General features: G+C 35.3%; 1 protein-coding gene across 2 annotated transcripts; it reads left to right on the top strand.

The window, feature by feature from the left end:
* The first annotated feature begins 62 nt into the window (after positions 1-62).
* Positions 63-11422, top strand: LOC106882066 (tRNA (guanine(26)-N(2))-dimethyltransferase). Of its 2 annotated transcripts, XM_014932628.3 has the most exons (6): positions 63-135; positions 430-571; positions 5369-6818; positions 8368-8458; positions 9251-9529; positions 11194-11422. In XM_014932628.3, exons 3-6 carry the CDS (start codon positions 5377-5379, stop codon positions 11323-11325), a joined length of 1944 nt encoding a protein of 647 aa, XP_014788114.1. In that variant the 5' UTR covers positions 63-135; positions 430-571; positions 5369-5376; the 3' UTR covers positions 11326-11422. The 2 variants fall into 2 exon arrangements, with proteins under 2 accessions (XP_014788114.1, XP_014788115.1); XM_014932629.3 differs by lacking the exon at positions 430-571.
* The last annotated feature ends 8403 nt before the right edge of the window (positions 11423-19825 follow it).

Raw genomic sequence — 19825 nt, 5'->3', positions numbered from 1 at the left:
TATAGAAAATGATTTTGGTTCACGGAAAAATTATACCAGAGAACTTTTTTTGGTGCGTGTCCGTCCCACACGTGTGTACAATTTAACAGTTTACGAAGTCTGCTGTGATTGATGTTAATATCTACAATGAATCATGTAAGAAAGCTCAAATATGTTCTTGCTTACTCGAAAAACACTGTATTTATAATCATATAACTGTATATAATTCTGTTTTAACTAAATGTAAAGTGGGGCTTCACTACACTTTTCATAAATGCTGCTAAATCCTTTAGAGATTTCAAGCAATGTCATTCCTTTCCTCTATAAATTTTTCGTCATGTAGTTAATACTTTCTACGTGACGAATGAATACCACAAAATAGATGTGTGCACTCAGAAAGTTAGATTAGATTCCTGTTTTATATTTTTGTTTTTGTGTTTTACATGTAAGGTCTGGTGAAAGAAGTAGTGCCCGTGGCCTTCACATATCTTCTGAGACCGGTGAAATTGATACCGTTAACGTTTAACGGCTGCAAGAAAGACATAAGGAGGAGAATTTCAGGAGGTCGTTATTCTCTAAAGGAACGATACTGGTAAGTGTGGTGTCTGAGGTGGAAGATGTTGATACAACATAGGTGATGAGAAGAGTGGAGATGAGTGAGTCGGAAGTGCCCTGTAAGAGCTTCGAGGAGTAGGGGCCTTAAAAAAGAAAAAAAAGGCAGAAAGGGGAGATAGCACACTTGTTGGTAATTTGAGTGGAGATTGTCTGTGAGTAACTTTAGGCCAATCAGTCGCATAACCTTGTACTAGGTGCGGGTCTAGGACATCTCTGTGCAGCGGCCGCACCGGCCTGAATCTCTCACTTTCCTTTCACGATCTTGCGAACTTACCCACCGACTATGAAGTCCTTGGTTTCACTTTACCTGTATGTGCATCTCTCGTTTGAGTAAAAGTTTTATAAGTTGGAAGTTCAGGTATTTCCTAACTGAACAGAAGAAAAAAAATCTTCAATTCATCCCTTGCAATGTTAAGATACCCATTCGTTATGAGAGGGATCTTCTACGATAGTCAGGCCTAAAGAGCGATCTCATAAGCTCGAGTTGCGTGTTACTTTTATTTAAAAGTGACGAGGTGTAAGTATGTTTTCTTGATATCTGTGGGTGTTGAATACAACTATCGGGAGAGATTGATTGATAGTATAACTTAGTTATGTCCCTTGTTTCCGGATAGAAATTGAAAGCGTTCTGTTTTTTATTCTTTTCAATTACTTGTTTCACTCATTTGACTGCAGCCATGCTGGAGCACCGCCTTGAAAGGTTTTAGTCAAACAAATCAACCACCAGGACTTATTTTTTAAGCCTTGTACTTGTTCTATCCATTCTTTTGCCGAACTGCTGAATTACAGGGACGTAAACACACCAGCACCGGTTGTCAAGTGGTGATGGGAGGACAAAGACATACACGCACCTAGATACACACACACATATATGTATACGATGGGCTTCTTTCAGTTTCCATCTACCAAATCCACTTAGAAGGCTTTGGTCAGCTTGAAGCTATAGTAGAAGACATTTGTCTAAGGTGTCACGCAGTAAGACTGAACCCTGGACCATGTAGTTGGGAAGCAAGCTTCTTACCACACAGCCACACCTGCACCTATATAGGAAATTATGTAACATTTGGAAAGACTTCATCCCCCCACTCCATTTACTACCCCAATTTTTCTTTTTCTTTTTTGCCAAAAACCCCCGTTTTCGGATACAGAGGTTCCGGAAAATTGTCCCAAATCGGCATTTTGAAATTTCTTCCCCCTCTCCCTTACCCCAACCACCTTTTCGGATATGGAGATTCCGGGAATTGCCAAAAGTCGGCAAACCCTAACCCTAGCTACAAAAATTTTTGGAAATTTTTTTCAGAATCATAATCTGCAAATTTTTCTGCATATTTAAAAAAAAAAAAAATTTCAGAAAAAGTAGCTGTACACTGTGAAGTGAGGGGAAGGTTTAGTTTTCTTTATTTAAATTGAAATTTTACAAACATTTTGGGAAATTTTTTTCAGAATCATAATCTCCATATTTTTCCACATATTTTGAAAAAAAAAATTTCTGAAATAAGTGTAAAATGAAGAATTTAGTGGGGGAGGGTAATTTCAAAATGCCGATTTGTTTTGCAGATTTGTATTCTCTGTAGCCGAAAACGGGCGTTTGTATCAAAAAAAAAAAAATTTTTAAGTGGGTTTTGGTGGGGTACAAAAGGAAGTCTTGCCTTTTTTTCAACCATATATCTTATGAAATACAATAAATAAATATGTGTTTCAATAAATTTTGAAAATGTTCAAACTTTTGAAAAGGATTTAGTAAAATAAAGTTGGTGTTTGATGCATGAAAGGGCCTTATATAAATGATCATAGGTTTTAATTTAAAAAGAAACAGTTTAAAATAAGACGTTTTGTATGAACATCAAATGCAGTCAGAGGTAGATTGTTATCAAGAGAGTTAGCACTGTGAGTGTGTGTGTGTATGTATTCATTCATCGTATATTAGCATGTGCCAAATGAAAACATCACTGAGGAAATATCAACAAAGCTCACTCTCTGCAGCTCAGTAATCCTTTAAGAAGCACAGAATACAAACATTCACAAACGCATGTACGCGCTCACACACACACACACACACAGCTGTGTAGTTAAAAAATTTGCTTACTAATCATGTGATTTTTAAGTTCAGTTCCACTGTGGCATTGGGGTAAACATCTTCCACTCAAGATCCAGGCTAACCAAAGCCTTGTGAGTGAATTTGGTAGATGGAAACTTAAAGAAGCCTGTCATATATGTGTGTGTGTATATCTTTGACTTGATATTATGTGATGATTGTAAATGAGCATCACTGTCGTTCAACTGATGTTGTTCATTTCCATGACAAACTTGTGTGGCCTTGGGGAAATATTGCCTCGCTTAGAAACGTATGAGGGTTGGTGACAAGATGAACCTTTGCTTCAACAAATTCTGAAAGACCCATGCATGCATGAAAAAGTGGACATTAAATGATTATGATTATGATGATATACATGTAAAAATACACATATACATATGTGTGTACATGTATATATATATATATATATGTGAAGGCGCATGGCTCAGTGGTTAGAGCGTCAAGCTTACGATCGTGAGGTTGTGAGTTTGATTCCTGGACCGGGCTGCGTGTTGTGTTCTTGAGCAAGACACTTTATTTCATGTTGCTCCAGTTAACTCAGCTGTAGAAATGAGTTGCGACATCACTGGTGCCAAGCTGTATCGGCCCCTTTGCCTTTCCCTTGGATAAAATCAATGGTGTAGAGAGGGGAGGCTGGTATGCATGGGCAATTGCTAGCCTTCCACAAACAATCTTGCCCTGACTTGTGCCTCGGAGGGTAACTTTCTAGGTGCAATCCCATGGTCTTTCATGACTGAAGGGGGTCTCCTTCGTACCTGCGTACATACGTATGTATGTATGTATGTAAGAAAGAAAGGAAGACTTAATCATGAAAGCCATTTTCATATCACAACAAACACCAAAATAAACATGCAAACAACACAACTTCAAAAAATTAACATATGGTTACTGACATAAAAACCTGACAGTCAAACAATTTTTGGAGGAAAAGCCTACAAAAATTCAATCAGTTATAAGAAGCTGTCTGTTTTTGGCATGGTTTTTATGGCTGGATACCCTTCCTAACACCAACTTCAATTCTGGAAAATGAAACTGAAAGTCTGGAAATATTGAATATAGTAAATTTAGGAATGTTATTGTTCCAAACTAACTGCAAAAAAAACTGAGACAAAAATATGAATGGTCTGTGAAAAAAATGATAAAATAAAGACATATATATATATTTTGCTTAGGCATTACGAAACTAATAACCTGGCATAGAACTCAATATACATATGTTTCAGAAGAAAGTGTTAGATGAGTATAGAGCGATAATAAGAGAAAGAGATGGCACAAGAAAAACAATGGTTATGTTATGAACTTCATAGTTTGTAACAAGGTTATCCAAATATGGCATGGGAAGACCCAGTAAATCAAAGTAGTTGTCTGCTGTGGTTTCATGCAAACTAAGTATTGTTTGTCACATTACTGATTTTTTTATATAATCATTTTTAAAGTGACTTGCATTGACTGATAGCTGATTCCATACTGAATAAAAAATAAAATGTGACATTTTCACTTGGATTTTGGAACTAAAAATTTGAGTCTGTCCTACATAACTCTCCAGTTTGAATGGTGCTGATGATCCTGAGAGGATGGAGTTAGAATTGAATGCTTGTCAGTTGATTTAGTAGGCAGGGACCTCACATCAGTGAGGTGGGGATGGGGGAAGACTCTGAAACAGTCATCATCATCATCATCATCATCGTTTAACGTCCGCCTTCCATGCTAGCATGGGTTGGACGATTTGACTGAGGACTGGTGAAACCGGATGGCAACACCAGGCTCCAATCTAATTTGGCAGAGTGACCCCTGAAATCTACTAGTATCCAGTATGCTGGCCTTTTGATTGACAGCACTCACTTGTACAAACAAGCTGGTTGCAAGTCTCTAACTCGCATATAATATGAATGAAGAGGTTTTGTACAATGATTTTTCTATAGTTATTAAGTATGAGCTTGGCACTGAGAAGTTGTTACAATATACCCAATAGCTGGGTAGATTTTTTAACCTTAAATCTGTTATGTCCTCCAATTATGTCTCCTCATTATGTGTTGTTTTGTTATATTTTATCTGATAAATACTCCTGAAACATCTCTGCTCTTGACAGCTCCATTTAAAGTATTTATTTAACTCAATGGTTCTCTCATAAAACCAGACTGTAAGCTTAACTACAATTGTTCTATCATGTAATAAAGTACTGTGCATAAAAGAGCCTCCATGTGGTTACACAACCTGTTAGAAATAGCAGCCAAATTTCCCTCAAGCCATACTTTACCTTCTAAGAGGAAAAAAAGAGGATGCATTGAATTTAAATGCACTACAGCGTGGCCGTTGCCAGTACCGCCTGACTGGCCTTTGTGCCAGTGGCACATAAAAGCGCCCACTACACTCTCGGAGTGATTGGCGCCTGGTGTAGCCATCTGGTTTCACCAGTCCTCAGTCAAATCGTCCAACCCATGCTAGCATGGAAAGCGGACGTTAAACGATGATGATGATGATCAAAGAAACAAGGAATGGTTATAGCTGAAACACCTTTGATCATAGATTTGCTCAGTCGGAGCCAACCTAGGGCTAGGCGACATCAGCAATGTACTGGACATTCAGTATAAACTTGCTTTGTTGCTTCTTTATTTTTAACTTTCTATTTTGTTAAAAATAATAATTAATATCAAAAAAAATTTTTTTTCTCTTTTGCAGATAGGTAAATGTATTTCAGGAGAATATTACAGTGCTTAAACGAAAGACAATCTTCTTTTAGAAACTTCCTTCTTGTATGCCAAAAGCACAAAATGTGTGATAGTACTGAACATATACAAACTGCAGATGTTTCCAAACTTCCTGTGCAAGATGTTTGCACTATACAGGAAGGCAAAGCTGAAGTTTATTTACCCAAATCTGTGTTCTACAATCCAGTGCAAGAATTTAATCGAGATTTAACTGTTGTTATTATTTCGGAATTTACCAAAAATTTCATCAATGACCCTTTGCACTTGAAGCGGATTGCAGCATTGGAAGAGAACAGTGACAGCAACAATTGTAACAAGAATGATATAGTTCATGATAAAAGTATTCTAATTAATGAAAGCTTATCTACATCCACAAAACAGATAAAACCACCTGTTTGTTGCGACAGTGATAATGTTATTGCTAAGGAAGAAACTCAAAAAGTGGAACAACCTCTTGAAGCTGGAAAAGTCTATGCTAATGGGGTGCGTATTTTAGAAGGACTTGCTGCTTCTGGGTTGCGATCTGTTCGATTTAGCCTTGAAGTTCCAGGTGTGAAGGAAATCATTGCAAACGATTTTGATGAGAATGCAGTTGACTTTATAAAAATGAACATTGAGAAGAATGGTGTTAGTAACCTTATGAAAGCCAATTGTGGAGATGCATCAATGTTTATGTATGAAAACCGTGAATATAAGCAAGGCTTTGATGTTATTGATCTTGATCCATATGGTAGCCCTGCACGATTTTTAGATGGTGCAGTACAAGCTGTATCTGCAGGTGGCCTTTTATGTGTGACCTGTACTGATACAGCTGTTTTATGTGGGAATGCTGGTGAGACCTGTTTCTCAAAGTACCGAGCAATGTCTCTACGTAGTGAGTATTGCCATGAGATGGCTCTGCGGATTATACTTCAGGCTATTGAGACACATGCTAATTGTTATTCTCGCTATATTGAACCACTTGTTTCCATTAGTGCCGATTTTTATGTACGTGTTTTTGTGCGAGTTTTTAAGGGCCAGGGAAAAGTGAAGCAGTCGGTAAGTAAATTGGCTATGGTTTACCATTGTGTTGGCTGTGGAACATTTAGTCTTCAGCGATTAGGTGAGAAAATACCCACGAAAGGTAACAACTTCAAATACACTCCTGCACAAGGCCCACCTGTTGGGCAGACTTGTTTGCATTGTGGACATAAGCATAATGTTGGCGGTCCTATTTGGGCTGAGTCAATACATAATAAAGACTTCCTAAAACAAGTTCTCTCTGCAGTTGAAGCAAACAACTATCATGTAAATACTAAAGAACGAATTATGGGAATGCTTTCAGTTGCATGTGAAGAACTGTCTGATGTTCCACTGTATTATGTTGGAGATGGTTTATGTGATAAATTACACTGTGTTGCTCCCAGTCTCATGCAGTTTAGGTGAGTTTTAAGTCTTTTTCATATATTTTTAATTACTTCAACGTTAAAATCTAAATAATATAATTAAAGAGTAAGTTTTTTAACCCTTTTGTTACCAACCTGCCTGAGACTGCCCCTAGTTCTAGGATACAAACATCCTGTTTTAAAGTGATCTAAATTAAAATCTTCCATCAAAATTTCATTCTAATTTAAGATTCAAGCATCAACTTAATGACAAAATTATTTTACTAAATTCTTAATTATTTAAAAAATTAATTGAAACAAAGGGAGTATATTTTAGCAGAAATATGGTAATGAAAGGGTTAATTTGAAGTTTCGCTGGAAATTTCTCAAGATTTACCATCGTAGGTGTTGAAACCATAAGCAATATATAACTACATATTCAAATGAATATTAAGGAATCGTTATTATTAGGATTTTGTTGATAAAATTTATGTGCAATAATTGGTTATCACTTTATAATACACAAAACAATTTAACAATATTTTAATGCAGTTTCTTATAATATTTAATTCTACAATTATAATCGGATATTTTAAGCATCAAATAAATATATGGGACCATCTGAGTAAAATAGGAATCAAAGGGGAAACACTGTTCTTGATAAATTCATGTATAAAAGACTAAAGGAATAGTCCTGACATTTACTTATATTTTCAGATTAGAAATTCATTTAAATGTGTTGTTAGATTAAAGAAGTATATAAGGTTGCCATTGCTGATGTGATAGTTTATTTAAGTTCAGATCAACACCTGTGTAACTGTCAATGTCTTTAACAAAATGTATTCAAATTAGTGTATTCTTATTATCAATATAAATCAGTAGTGCACTGTTTTAGAAGTTTATATGTGTAGAGTATGTTATACACATACGCCATAGAAACCGGGAAACTGGGCCCATGAGCCTGGCTAGGCTTTGAAAGGGCGCATAAAAAAATAAAAGATCATTACTAGTTTCCTAGGATTCTTCTACTTCACTTGGATGGAATGTTAAACATGGCTGTTATCTGGAATATTGATCACATAATCAGTGACTTACCTTTAAGTAAGCTATGCCAGTTCGCTTGCCTCAGTTTTTTGTTTTAATTATTTGGTCTGAAGGAGAGGAGCAGGATCGCCCATAAACTTTTAGATTTGGGTGTAGGACTATAACTATTGTACATACTCATGTAAAATGCCAAAACTTTGATACAAAACATTAGGGCCATCATTTGGGAATAGTGTTATGTGTGAGTGTAAAAAATAAGAGGATAAAATATGTTATTGATTTTTAGGTACAAAACTTGTGAGTTGTATTATATTTGAGGTCATAACTGTACTGAGATAACTACAGTAGGTGTGTACAATGTTCAGTTTCATTTTGTTAATGTTGGAAGAATATGGGAAGAAAGAGAGTTCCAGAATCTAACTATCTGTCAACAGTGGCTGTTTCTTTGGTTTGTTGTAAAGAAAATAAGTAGCTATAAAACCACAAGCTCCATTAATATATGTATATTTGAAGTTTTCTTCTAACGAAACAGATTTTTAGTAAATTTTATTGTCAACCACAGATCTGCTGTTTTGAATGCTGGTTATGAAGTATCTATGTCACATTGTGTCAAAAACTCCCATAAAACAAATGCTCCTGCTGAATTCATTTGGGTAAGTATTATATTTTATTATATTTTATTACTTAGAAGATGCTTAGACTCATGCCTAGTTCTACCTGCTACTGGTATTACACAACCCTGTACTATACATCATCATAGTAGAGATGGTTGGTGACTATTCCGTTTTGCATTCCCAGTTTATTGGGAAAGGAGGTATGTGTGGCACAGCACAATTAAAAACACAACCTGTCAAAGGGTGGAAATGTCTCTCTCCTAGAGAAGCCAACAGCCAAACATACTGGGAGAGAAAAATGGGTGCCACTAAGTTATCTGCTCATGAATTGTGATGGCACAGCTAATCTCAAATGCCGTATCAGTTTCGTCAGGGTTCAGGTTAGCTGGGAAAGATATAGAGCACAAGTTGCAGCTCTTGCTCTATACATACAGCTTTCTTAGATTACAGGTTTCGAAAGGAGATAATCACAGCATACTTGTACATAAAGTGATAGATATGGAACAAGCTGTATGGTAGTAAATGCATTGACTATGAATACAGAAGTGTCTGTAGCAGTTGGAAAGGCACAAGCTGAATGTACAGTCTTAACTTATAAGGAAATACTGAGCACAAGTAAGTTAAGAAAATGTTGACAACTGCATATTAGAATGGTGACAACATTGGTATGAATATGTAATACAAATGAATGATATGAAAAAATATTGTATATTTGTCATTTTTCTTAAACTTCTCTTTTATTATTTGCTTACTTTGTAGTTTTAACTGTGAAATCTAAAACATGCTATTATAGACTTTTAGAAATGATTTTTGTTTTGTTTTCGTCAATAGGACTTAATGCGAGAATGGGTAAAAGAACATCCTGTCAGTGAAAAAAGGTTACAGCCAGGTTCTGTTGCTAAAGCTATTCTTGATAAGAAAACAACTCATGATGTATCATTTGAAATCCATCCTGATGCCAACCCACCATCACGTAAACAAGGCCTCTTGCGCTGGCAAATAAACCCTGAACCAAACTGGGGTCCAAAACCAAGAGCAAAAATATTTAATGAAAATCAATTGGAGAGTAAACCGAAGACAGTCAAAGTGAATAAGCGTAAACATGAAAAGGTAAATACTCCTAATCTAATAACTATACAGATTGTTTTGTGTTGTTTGTCATTCAGTGTTGGAAAAATAGGGCCCTGAAAAGGACCTGGTCCATCAACCAGTTCAGCACCATCACCTGGTCTTGGGCTCCTTTAGTAGAGTCCATTCTGCTACGAAGCATTTTTACCAGGACTCTAGTCTGAGAATAGATAAGCTTTTTCCTACTTCAGCAGCTCATATCATAGCTTCTACCTCCTCTGCTGCTGCTGGTACCAGCGACATGCTTGACCTGTTTCAGAAGCTCTACAAATGTAATGGTCACTGAGTTTAATGTGGGTGTCTCTATGCAGAGATTTATGGAGTACTTTATTAGCTTCCAGTGATAAGTTCAGTCCTCCAAGGTAGGGGTCCTTCAGCCACCGGGCTGCAGACCAGTTCTGAGCTGTGGGTTATTTCTGAGCTATGGATCATTTGGTACAGGGCCACACAAGAAAGAATACATTTTAAAATTTTATTTAATTTTTATTGACTATTGCAGTCTGGTGATTGTCTTTGCATTATATACTCATATTTATAATAATTAAATTGTGTATTATACACTTCATTGTGTTTTGATATGTGCATGATACCCTGGTCTTTGGAAAAATTGTTTTACATAAAACCAGTCTGTGATGCAAAAAATAGTTCGGGCCCGCTACTCCAAGCTACATGGAGAAGACAAAATTGTCTCACATTTAATTTGTTTTGGCTTAGTATGTTTACAGATTTTTTTGGACATGCAATTGACTAATTCTGCTTGTCTCTGTTTAAGAAGAGTTGGTTAAGCATGAAGTTGGCTACTAGAATCCTCTGATTATGACTAATAGACTAATCATCTTATTGTGGAAATGATGGTCTTCATTTTGACTTAATTATAACGGTTTATTATTTATTAGTAGTTACTTTATTAAGTTGAGAGGGATGTAGAATTTCATTTGTTTTTGTAGAGTTTGAACTCAGAATTGAGAGGCAACTGAAAAGCTTGTTAGACTATCCAGACCAGCCTTGTATTTTATTGATTTTTCAAGTAATAGATCTCTGCTTTGAAAGCTTACATAACAAATTCTTGTTGTATTATAGTTAACTTTCTGTTATTATTATTTAATTGCTGGAACAGACCTATGATCATAGGTATTCCAGTTGTAACCTTTCTATTTTTCTGTATATCAGGAACTGCATTGTTCAGTATATCATGGGAGTGATTCAAGACAAATTTGACTACTATTCTTGCAGATTGTGTCACTGTATAGAGTCTTCTTTGTTGGTTGTTTACTGTACTGATGTTATATAGATCCAGATCAGTCCTGAACTATGAACATTCCTTATTTTTACCAATGTACAAGGAACTCAACCACATCTGATTGGACGGTGTTTTGGCTATTATTTCTTGCTAAGTGTACACCTGCATAGTTGTTGCCTTGTTAACATATTATTCTTAAATCATTTTCCTAGGTGTTGGTCAGTGATGAAAACTGATTTTGAATAAAAGAGCAAATTACTATAAATATATTTTCAGAATGTTATACAGTTAATCATTGTTAGCAACAACAACAATAACATTATTCAGTCCCATTTGCTGTTTGTTTCATTAAACCTTATTTTGAATATTGATGTCAACTTCATTTTTTTTTTTTTTTTTTTCACAGCCAGAACGTGACCTGAAAGTTTATCCTTGCAAGAATCTGAAAATTGGAAATTGCCAGCTTGGTGATTCCTGTCGATATAATCATGATATTGTAGAGGCTGATAAAGTCAAAGAGACAATAGTCAAAGAGTAAATAGTTGGAAGCTTTTGAAATATTTTTACTGTTTTAAATTTCAGCTCTATTCTGAGTTATTTTTATCATTGAAAAATAAATCTTTTAATGACTGTGACTGAGCTAACAACTGAATTTTTTTATTTTCATGAAAAAAAATATATACCATATAGAGAATTAATAAAAAAAACTATGCACTATGTAACAATATCATGATAATCATCAGCTTTAAAAGTCTGTTTTCCATGCTGGCATGGGTTGGGCAGTTTGACAGGTTTGTAGACTGCATTATGCTTCAATGTCAGCTTTAGCATAATTTCTACAGCTTAATGCCCTTTCTAACACTAACCACTTTACATAGTGTCCTGGGCCCTTTGAGGTTGCCATGTAGCTTGCAAGACTAAGATCCCTTTGATTGAATGGGGCTACAGTAGAGAGGATTGTAGCGTTATGCTAGAAAATGAGAGGTTAGAGTATGAGAGAAGATGCCAGAACAAGTTTCTTACTGTAGAGAAGATACATGGCTGCTTGCATTATTCAAAAGTGGGTAGAAGTAATCCAAGTGAGGCTGCAATGAGAGATAAAGATGGTGGTGAAGAGATGCTGGATTGGGCCTCAGGGACAGAAAAGGGTAGGTGGGTAAAAGCTTAAATGACTATATTCTTACTCTGAAAAATTCTCTATTCAAAAATTATTACAGCTCAAATCTATTTTCTGTTTAAGTTCCACATGCACTACCATGTAGCTGAATATAGTTCTTGCTTATGAAGAATTCTTTGACAATGAAGATAACAAAAGCACTACTTATTTGCTGTATAATAATACTATTGATTAGAAGTTGTGCTAATAATGGTAATATGATTTCAGCTGTTGTTTAACCCCAGGTCATTCATTTCTACAGCAATCATATATTTTCGTATGTCATGGCTTGTACGGTCTGTTGTCTCTTTCATTAAGACAATGGGTAGTGGAATGACAAATTGTTAGAGCACCAGACAAAATGTCTTGCTGTATTAGTCCCAGTTCTTTATATTTTGATTTCAAATCTGGCCAATGTCAGTTTTGTCTTTCATTCTTCTGGAATCAATGAAATAAAGAACCAGTCAAGTAGGGCTTATGAGAGGCCAAGTTTTGCAGGCTGGAGAACTAGATGTGCATAAGTCACTAGGCACTTGGCACAATAATTATCACTAATAATAAAATATTAAAAACAAGCCAAGATATCACAGATTGTTAGCACACATTTTACGAAAAATTGCTTTCAGTACTTTGGCAGTTATGCGGGGGAGTCACATCATCTCATTATATCTTCATTCCCAGTATACATAACTCACACCTGATATATTTCTTACATTACTTAGTTACTCTGTTACTTTTAGAAATGGTTTTTATTTGTCTAAAGGAAAATTTCTCTGAGAAAGATAGAAGGAATGCTTCATCTGCCTACCAGCTATTTGCAGTGAGTGGATGACAACAAAACCATAGTGGTGCACCATCCTGGTAGCCAGTAGTGGTTATGGATTTTACATCCTGTATCATCATCGTCGTTTAACGTCTGCTTTCCATGCTAGCATGGGTTGGACGGTTTGACTGAGGACTGGTGAACCAGATGGCTACACCATTCTGCAATCTGATTTGGCAGAGTTTCTACAGCTGGATGCCCTTCCTAACACCAACCACTCAGAGAGTGTAGTGGGTGCTTTTACGTACCACCAGCACAAAGGCCAGTCAGGCGGTTATGGCTATTCTTTTGACCAAAATATAAACAACTATTCTGTTGATCTGAAAGAAAATGATATTGAAATACAGTACTCACATAATGTAGTTTATTTATAATAAATTTGTGGATTTATATTTTATTCCAATATATTGTGTATTTCATTTAAATTTATGGTGGCAAGCTAGCAGAATTGTTAGTACATTGGTCAAAATGCTTAGTGGAATTTTGTCTGTCTTTATGTTTTGAGTTCAAATTCTGCCAAGGCCAGCTTTGCCTCTCATCCTTTCAAGGTTGATAAAATAAGTACCAGTTGAGCTCTGAGGTCAATGTTATCAAGTTACCCCCTCCCCCAAACTTGCTGGCCTTGTGCCGAAAATTTGAAAGCAATATTTTATTTAAATGCACAGAATCATACATTTTCTCCTACAAAACCACTATAAAATATCTTTCATAAGTATATGATTAAACATTAAATTTGTTTTTCCACAAAATAGGTTTTTAAAATAGAGGTGCATCTTATGCAAGATTGTGTCTTATACATTAGCAAATACAGTAACTCCATTCCTGAAATTTGAGTGGGGAGTTAGTTAATCACCATAGTGATTTGTTAGAAACATGTTATTATGGTGATAATGATTATAATGATATTTTGTGTGCAATGATTCTGGCATTGTTTCACCCCAGATCAGTCTTGGTTGAACAGACTTATGATCAAACCCATAACAGCCACTCAGACCATCTTGACTTTTTCCAATATGCACAGAACTCAAGCTCACATCCAGGATGTCCTTTTCTATGATGAGGGGATGTGATTTGAAGAAGATTTACCTTTGATTTATATTTGAGGAAGATTTACTTCAAGACAGTTAATGACTATATAGAGGCTTTGTTGTTAGAATGAAACTGATGGTTGATAATGGTGATAAAGAATGTGTTCCTGTCTAACCCTGATTGCCATCACTTTCTGTTGTTGAACTGACCAATGTTTGATGGCAAATAATGGAACTCATTTGAGTTTGCAAAAAGTTTCTAAATTTTTGTGTATATGCAATCTGTGCTAATGAATTAGATTCATTGTATTTAAGAGTTGCAGATGATGCTGAGAGAGGAACTATATGATGCACTACATACCTATAAAGGATCTTCAACAGAGAGCAAACCTCTACATGGTCGTCCAACCTGCTAGAAATAGCAGCCAAATCCTTCTAAAATTACACTCTACCATTCATATTATATTCCCATGCTAGAATATGTTTATTGTTTATATATTAGTGAGGTATTGTTTTGCAGTCAGATGCCCTTCTTACCACTAACATTTATTTATTTTTCAGGTAAGGGATTTCTTATTCCACATATCTTTGAAAGCACAGAGCGAGCAGATGATTTGTTGACTGGGAATTACAACTTCTGTTTGTAGCTAAATTCAGAATGTAAATATTCACATGGACCCCCACACATACACACACATATGCATACACACTTGCACACATACACCCATGCATGTATACACATGTATGTATGTGTGTGTGTGTATATATAATATGTATATATACATAGTCAATTAAATTCAAATAAATGAGTAAAATTAACAGACAAGAAGAGAACATGCACAAGAGATGAGAGAGTCAGAAAGGTGAAAGGGAAAAGTTCAAAGAAGGAAAAGAAATTGCCAACAGCATGTGTGCAGTTACATATATATATATATATATATGAGGGGATACTGAAAAATTTCTGGTTTTGGATAAAAGAAAATTATGATTTTATACAAATGTATCTCCCTCTCAGATTCACTCACTTATTGCAGCAGTTCTTCAGTTTTTCTAAGCCTTGTAAAAGAACTCAGAAGGTTGAGCCCCCAACCAAGCCTTTCGCGATACCCTTAAAGCCAGGAACTTGTCAGCACCTCTCATATACATATGTAGGCAATGTGGCTGATGCCAGTGTAGCATAATTGGTACCTGTGTTGGTGGCACATAAAAAGCACCTTTCAGGTGTTGAGGCATCTGGTACTCATGCTGGTGGCATGTAAAAAGCACCTGCCAAGCGTTGGGCCTCACGAAGGCAATGTGGCCGATGTCAATGTTGCGTAACTGCACCTGTGCTGATGGCATGTAAAAAGCAACTTTCGAGTGTTGGGCCTCACGGAGGCAATGACAAATGACCGAGACCCTTGGCAATATGCTGTTCTTGAGAAGACCCATCAAGCTGAGTGAAATCATAGTTATGGTGGATGCTGGTTTCACGTAACTGGCACCTGTGCTAGTGGCATGTAAAGGCACTCATTATACTCTCAGAAGGGCATCCAGCTGTAGAAATCATGCCAAATCAGACTGGAGTCTGGTGCAGCCCCTCAGCTTACCAGCCCTGGTCGAACTGTCCAACCCATGCCTGCATGGACAACAGATGTTAAAAGATGATGGTGACGATGATAGATATATATATACTTGTGTATATGCAATGCTTGGGTACTTTCTCCAACATATAACAAGTGACCATATTCGTAACAGTGGAGTGCTAACAAAATGCAACATATCAAGTATTGAAGCTATCCTCATCAAAATACAGCGTAGATGGTCAGGTCACCTCTCACGTAAGAGTAATATCAGTATTCCAAAGCAACTTCTTTTTGGCCAATTCCCAACAGGAAGGTCAGCTGGAAGGCCACTTTTGTGTTTCAAAGACAAATTAAAAGACAATCTGAAGTGATGCAACATTCCCTTTTCTTCCTGGGAAAACAAAGCATCAGAATGCAGTACCTGGTGCCAGTCCTACTTCTCCTCAGTTCAAAGATTTGAGTGAAGTTGACTTCAACATCAGGACAAACTTTGTGCAAGTATGAAGGTATACTGGCAAAATGCTGCTCCTCAAAATGGAAACCTTACCTATCATTGTGGTTTTGTGGCACAAAGCAAAGCAGGCCTTGCCATTCACTCAAGAAAGCAGATAGTAAATGATCCACAAGCACTCAAGCAAGCTGAGTCCTCAACTTGTTCCATTTGCCAAAACGTTTGCAAGACACCAGCAGGCCTCCAGAGGCACATGCATATACATAGAACATGATTACTGCTTTATTTTACTGAACTCTCATTTGTTGTTCATGACGAGAGAATCCATCATCACACACACACACACACACACACACACACACATACATATATATATATATATATATATATATATATACACGAATGTATGTGTGTGGCTATATATATATATACAACACAAACACACATATACATACATACCCAATCTACTCACAAGATATTGATCAGTCCAGGGCTACAGTAGAGGACATATTTCTTCCCACTAAAAAAGGAAAAAAAGATGCAAATACACATTGGGTAATGTGCAAGATACAGTATCTATGAAAAAAAAATCAAAAACGTTATGGTTGGAATACCTTTGATGACAGGTGTGCTTGTTCAGGGAAGACTTGTGGCTGAACAGCACATCAACAAGCAGATTTTTTCCAGTTATTCATACACAACAGTTCATTTGTAGCAAGAAGTCTTGTTATGAACATCAACCCCTTTATTGTGAAAAGCAGTTATATCTGTTCAAAATTCCATTATCCCTTAACTGTGGAAGGCAGTTTTATATACTAATCTATCTTTTGTTGAAAAATGTTGTTTGAAACTGTTTTCTGTTGAGATATGTCAAGTAATGTGACTAGCAGAAAATACCAATACTATTTTTGGTAGATATGTCTAGACAAACTCAATAGTTGTAGTTGTTTAGCATTGTTAGACATTGATTAATTGATGGGAAGTTTCAATCTTTCCCAATCAGGCTGTATGTAATGTACTTAGGTAATAAATGAATGCTTAGCAAAGAAGATATTTGCTATTGTTCAATGCAATATTAAGTTTCTGAATAACTGAAGTAAATCATTTGAAGTTCCCATCATGTTTCTTAACAGTTTTATCAACAACAATGACATTATCAAGATAGGTGCAACTTAGTTACATATCACTGTTGGTAATTACACTATCCATCACTCTGAAAAATGCTTACAACCTTAGCCACATCAAAGAATAACCTTGTAAACTGGAATAAACACTCTGCTTTGAGATCCAGTTTGCTGTTGAAATTATTGTGGGAAATAGAATGCACAAGATTTTAAATCTTAGGAAAAGGACAGACATCTAGAAAGCTGTGTAGTGATTTAGCATTTGTGAAAGTCAGGCATTGTTTGTCATTGTTTTCTGCTTTTATCACTTGTGCTTGCCAAAGAGAGACTGAAGGCTCAATAATATTATCATCAAAAAGCTGTTTAGTCCCTTCCTTAATAAAATTTCACATGGTGCAGGTATGGGTGTGTGGTAAGAAGGTTGCTTTCCAGGACATATGGCAGCTTCAATTTCAGTCTTACAGCATGGCATCTTGGGCAGGTATCTTTTACTATAGCTCCATGCTGACCAAAGCCTTGTGATGGAAACTGAAAGAAACCTGTCACACACTCACATTATCATTATGATCGATTCATGTCTGTTTCCCATGCTAGCATAGGTTGGGCGGTTTGACTGAGGTCTGGAGAGCCAGTGGCTGCACCAGGTTCCAATCTGGTCTGGCAGAATTTCTACAGTTGGATGCCCCTCCTAACGCCAACCACTCCAAGAGTGTAGTGGGTGCTTTTTATGTGCCACTGGTGCAGGAGACAGTAAGGTGGGCCTGGCAACGATCACATTTGGATGGTGCTTTTTATGTGCCACAGGCACAGGAGCCAGACAGAGAGTATTGACATCGGTCACGATTGGTTGGTGCTTTTTACGTGCCACCAGCACAGGAGCTAGTCTGGTGTACTGGCATCAGCCACATATATATGATAAATAGAGAAATACAATTGACAATCTAACAATTTATTTACATTATAATATAATACATTATAAAATATAATATAACAACCAATTTAAAAAAACAAACAAATAAAGCCAAAATTTGTTTCAACTCATGTACATTGTTTGATTTATAAACAATTTGCTTCAACTTATATACATTGTTCGATTCATAAACAATTCATATCTATGTATACAAATCTCTTCAGGGCCTTGCTTCAAAAAGACAGATGAAATTCCATGTAAAAAGACTGCCAGATTGCAAAATACTGATTCAAAATACCTATGTTTAGGAGTGTGAGCATTAATAGTTCAAATACATAATAAGTACAATAAAAAAACAACAAAATTCAAATGGATAAAATAATTAAGTAACAAAAATTTACAACAGTAAAAAAATGTTATTATGTGTCTCCAATAATATTAATCTAAATGTATTTAAATCGAAAATAATCACTGGCCATTCTAATGATATATCATCATCATCATCGTTTAACGTCCGCTTTCCATGCTAGCATGGGTTGGACGATTTGACTGAGGACTGGTGAAACCGGATGGCAACACCAGGCTCCAATCTAATTTGGCAGAGTTTCTACAGCTGGATGCCCTTCCTAACGCCATATATAATAATAATATATAGATAAATAAAGTATCAGAGTTTTACTTAATTTTAGAGATGGTTAAATCATGTAAATCAATATTTATTCTATAAATATGCCTATACATGTTTGAAATAATGTATTTCTACTATATCAACTATTTATTTATTTATATGTGCTACTTTTCATATATTTACAATTACTCAAAGAAAATACATATAAATTATATATATAATGATAATATGTAATAGCTCCTCTCATTTATTTATTTTTATTGATATAAAGATTATTCAAAGTAACTAACAAATAATGGTCCTTATTTATGTAGTTTATCGAAGGGAGAACTCCGTAAATAAAATAAACATAACATAGATCTACGATTATTATAACCTATATTATTTCTTAGATAAAGAGATAATAAACTATAAATGATAAATATATATCTAAATTTCACTAAGTCTTTCTAAATTTCTAAATTTCACTAAGTCTTTACTAAAGTATTGCAATATGTATACAAGCTCTAAAGTACACAATATTATAAAAATTATTAAACTTAGTTTGTATCACAATAAATACATATAATTATTATATATATATAATAATTGTTGTAATCTACTTATTCATATTTGCATAAACATTATTCCTTGAATAAATACCAAATTACTTAGTTTATCAGAGGAAAAAATATATCTTTGTAAGTCAAAATTTATATATTTATAAATAAATTACCTATATAAAAAAAGCTGGAAATACGTACTTGGAAATAAATGTTTTTGATTACAATATGGCATTATATAAAATTATTCATTTATTATTATTATCATTAATTAATAAATTAAATCTATTTATAAATGTATAATCATTGAGTATAATAAAGATAGCTTACTTAAAATTTATAATTAATATTTAGCTATGAATATAATGATATATACTAATGATTTGGATGTTTTACAACTCTTGAAGGAATCGTTTTTTCCTTCGTTTGTTTTATACAGGGGTTGGACAAAATAATGGTAACACCTTAAAATTTCAAACAAATTTATTTTAATATTGGGTAGGACTGCCTTTGGCACTAATTACAGCTTGAATTCTATGAGGTATGGACTCATGAAGTTTGAATTGTTTGCAAAGGAATTTTTGACCATACTTCAGCTAAAACAGTTTCCAGTTCTTGTAGTGATGATGGTGGAGGATATTGACTCCTTACTTGTTTTTCTAAAATGCACCATAAATGTTCAATAATACGGAGATCTGAGGACTGTGGTGGCCAGATAAAATGTCCAACTTCACTAGAAAGTTTCTCGTGCCATTCAGTAACAACTTTAGCTGTGTGAATTAGTGCATTATCATCCTGAAAGATTGTGATT

This window comes from Octopus bimaculoides, chromosome 4 (genome assembly GCF_046866305.1).
Source record: "Octopus bimaculoides isolate indiv1 chromosome 4, ASM4686630v1, whole genome shotgun sequence".
Lineage (NCBI taxonomy): Eukaryota > Metazoa > Mollusca > Cephalopoda > Octopoda > Octopodidae > Octopus > Octopus bimaculoides.
The sequence above is the reverse complement of the archived record's forward strand: the minus strand, read 5'-3'. Positions and strand labels throughout refer to the sequence as shown.

Coding starts and splice junctions, on each gene's coding strand:
- LOC106882066 (XM_014932629.3), top strand. CDS start 5,377: ATGTATTTCAGGAGAATATTACAGTGCTTAAACGAAAGACAATCTTCT. Junction 8,459..9,250: donor CTCCTGCTGAATTCATTTGG/GTAAGTATTATA, acceptor TTTCGTCAATAG/GACTTAATGCGAGAATGGGT. Junction 9,530..11,193: donor ATAAGCGTAAACATGAAAAG/GTAAATACTCCT, acceptor TTTTTTTCACAG/CCAGAACGTGACCTGAAAGT.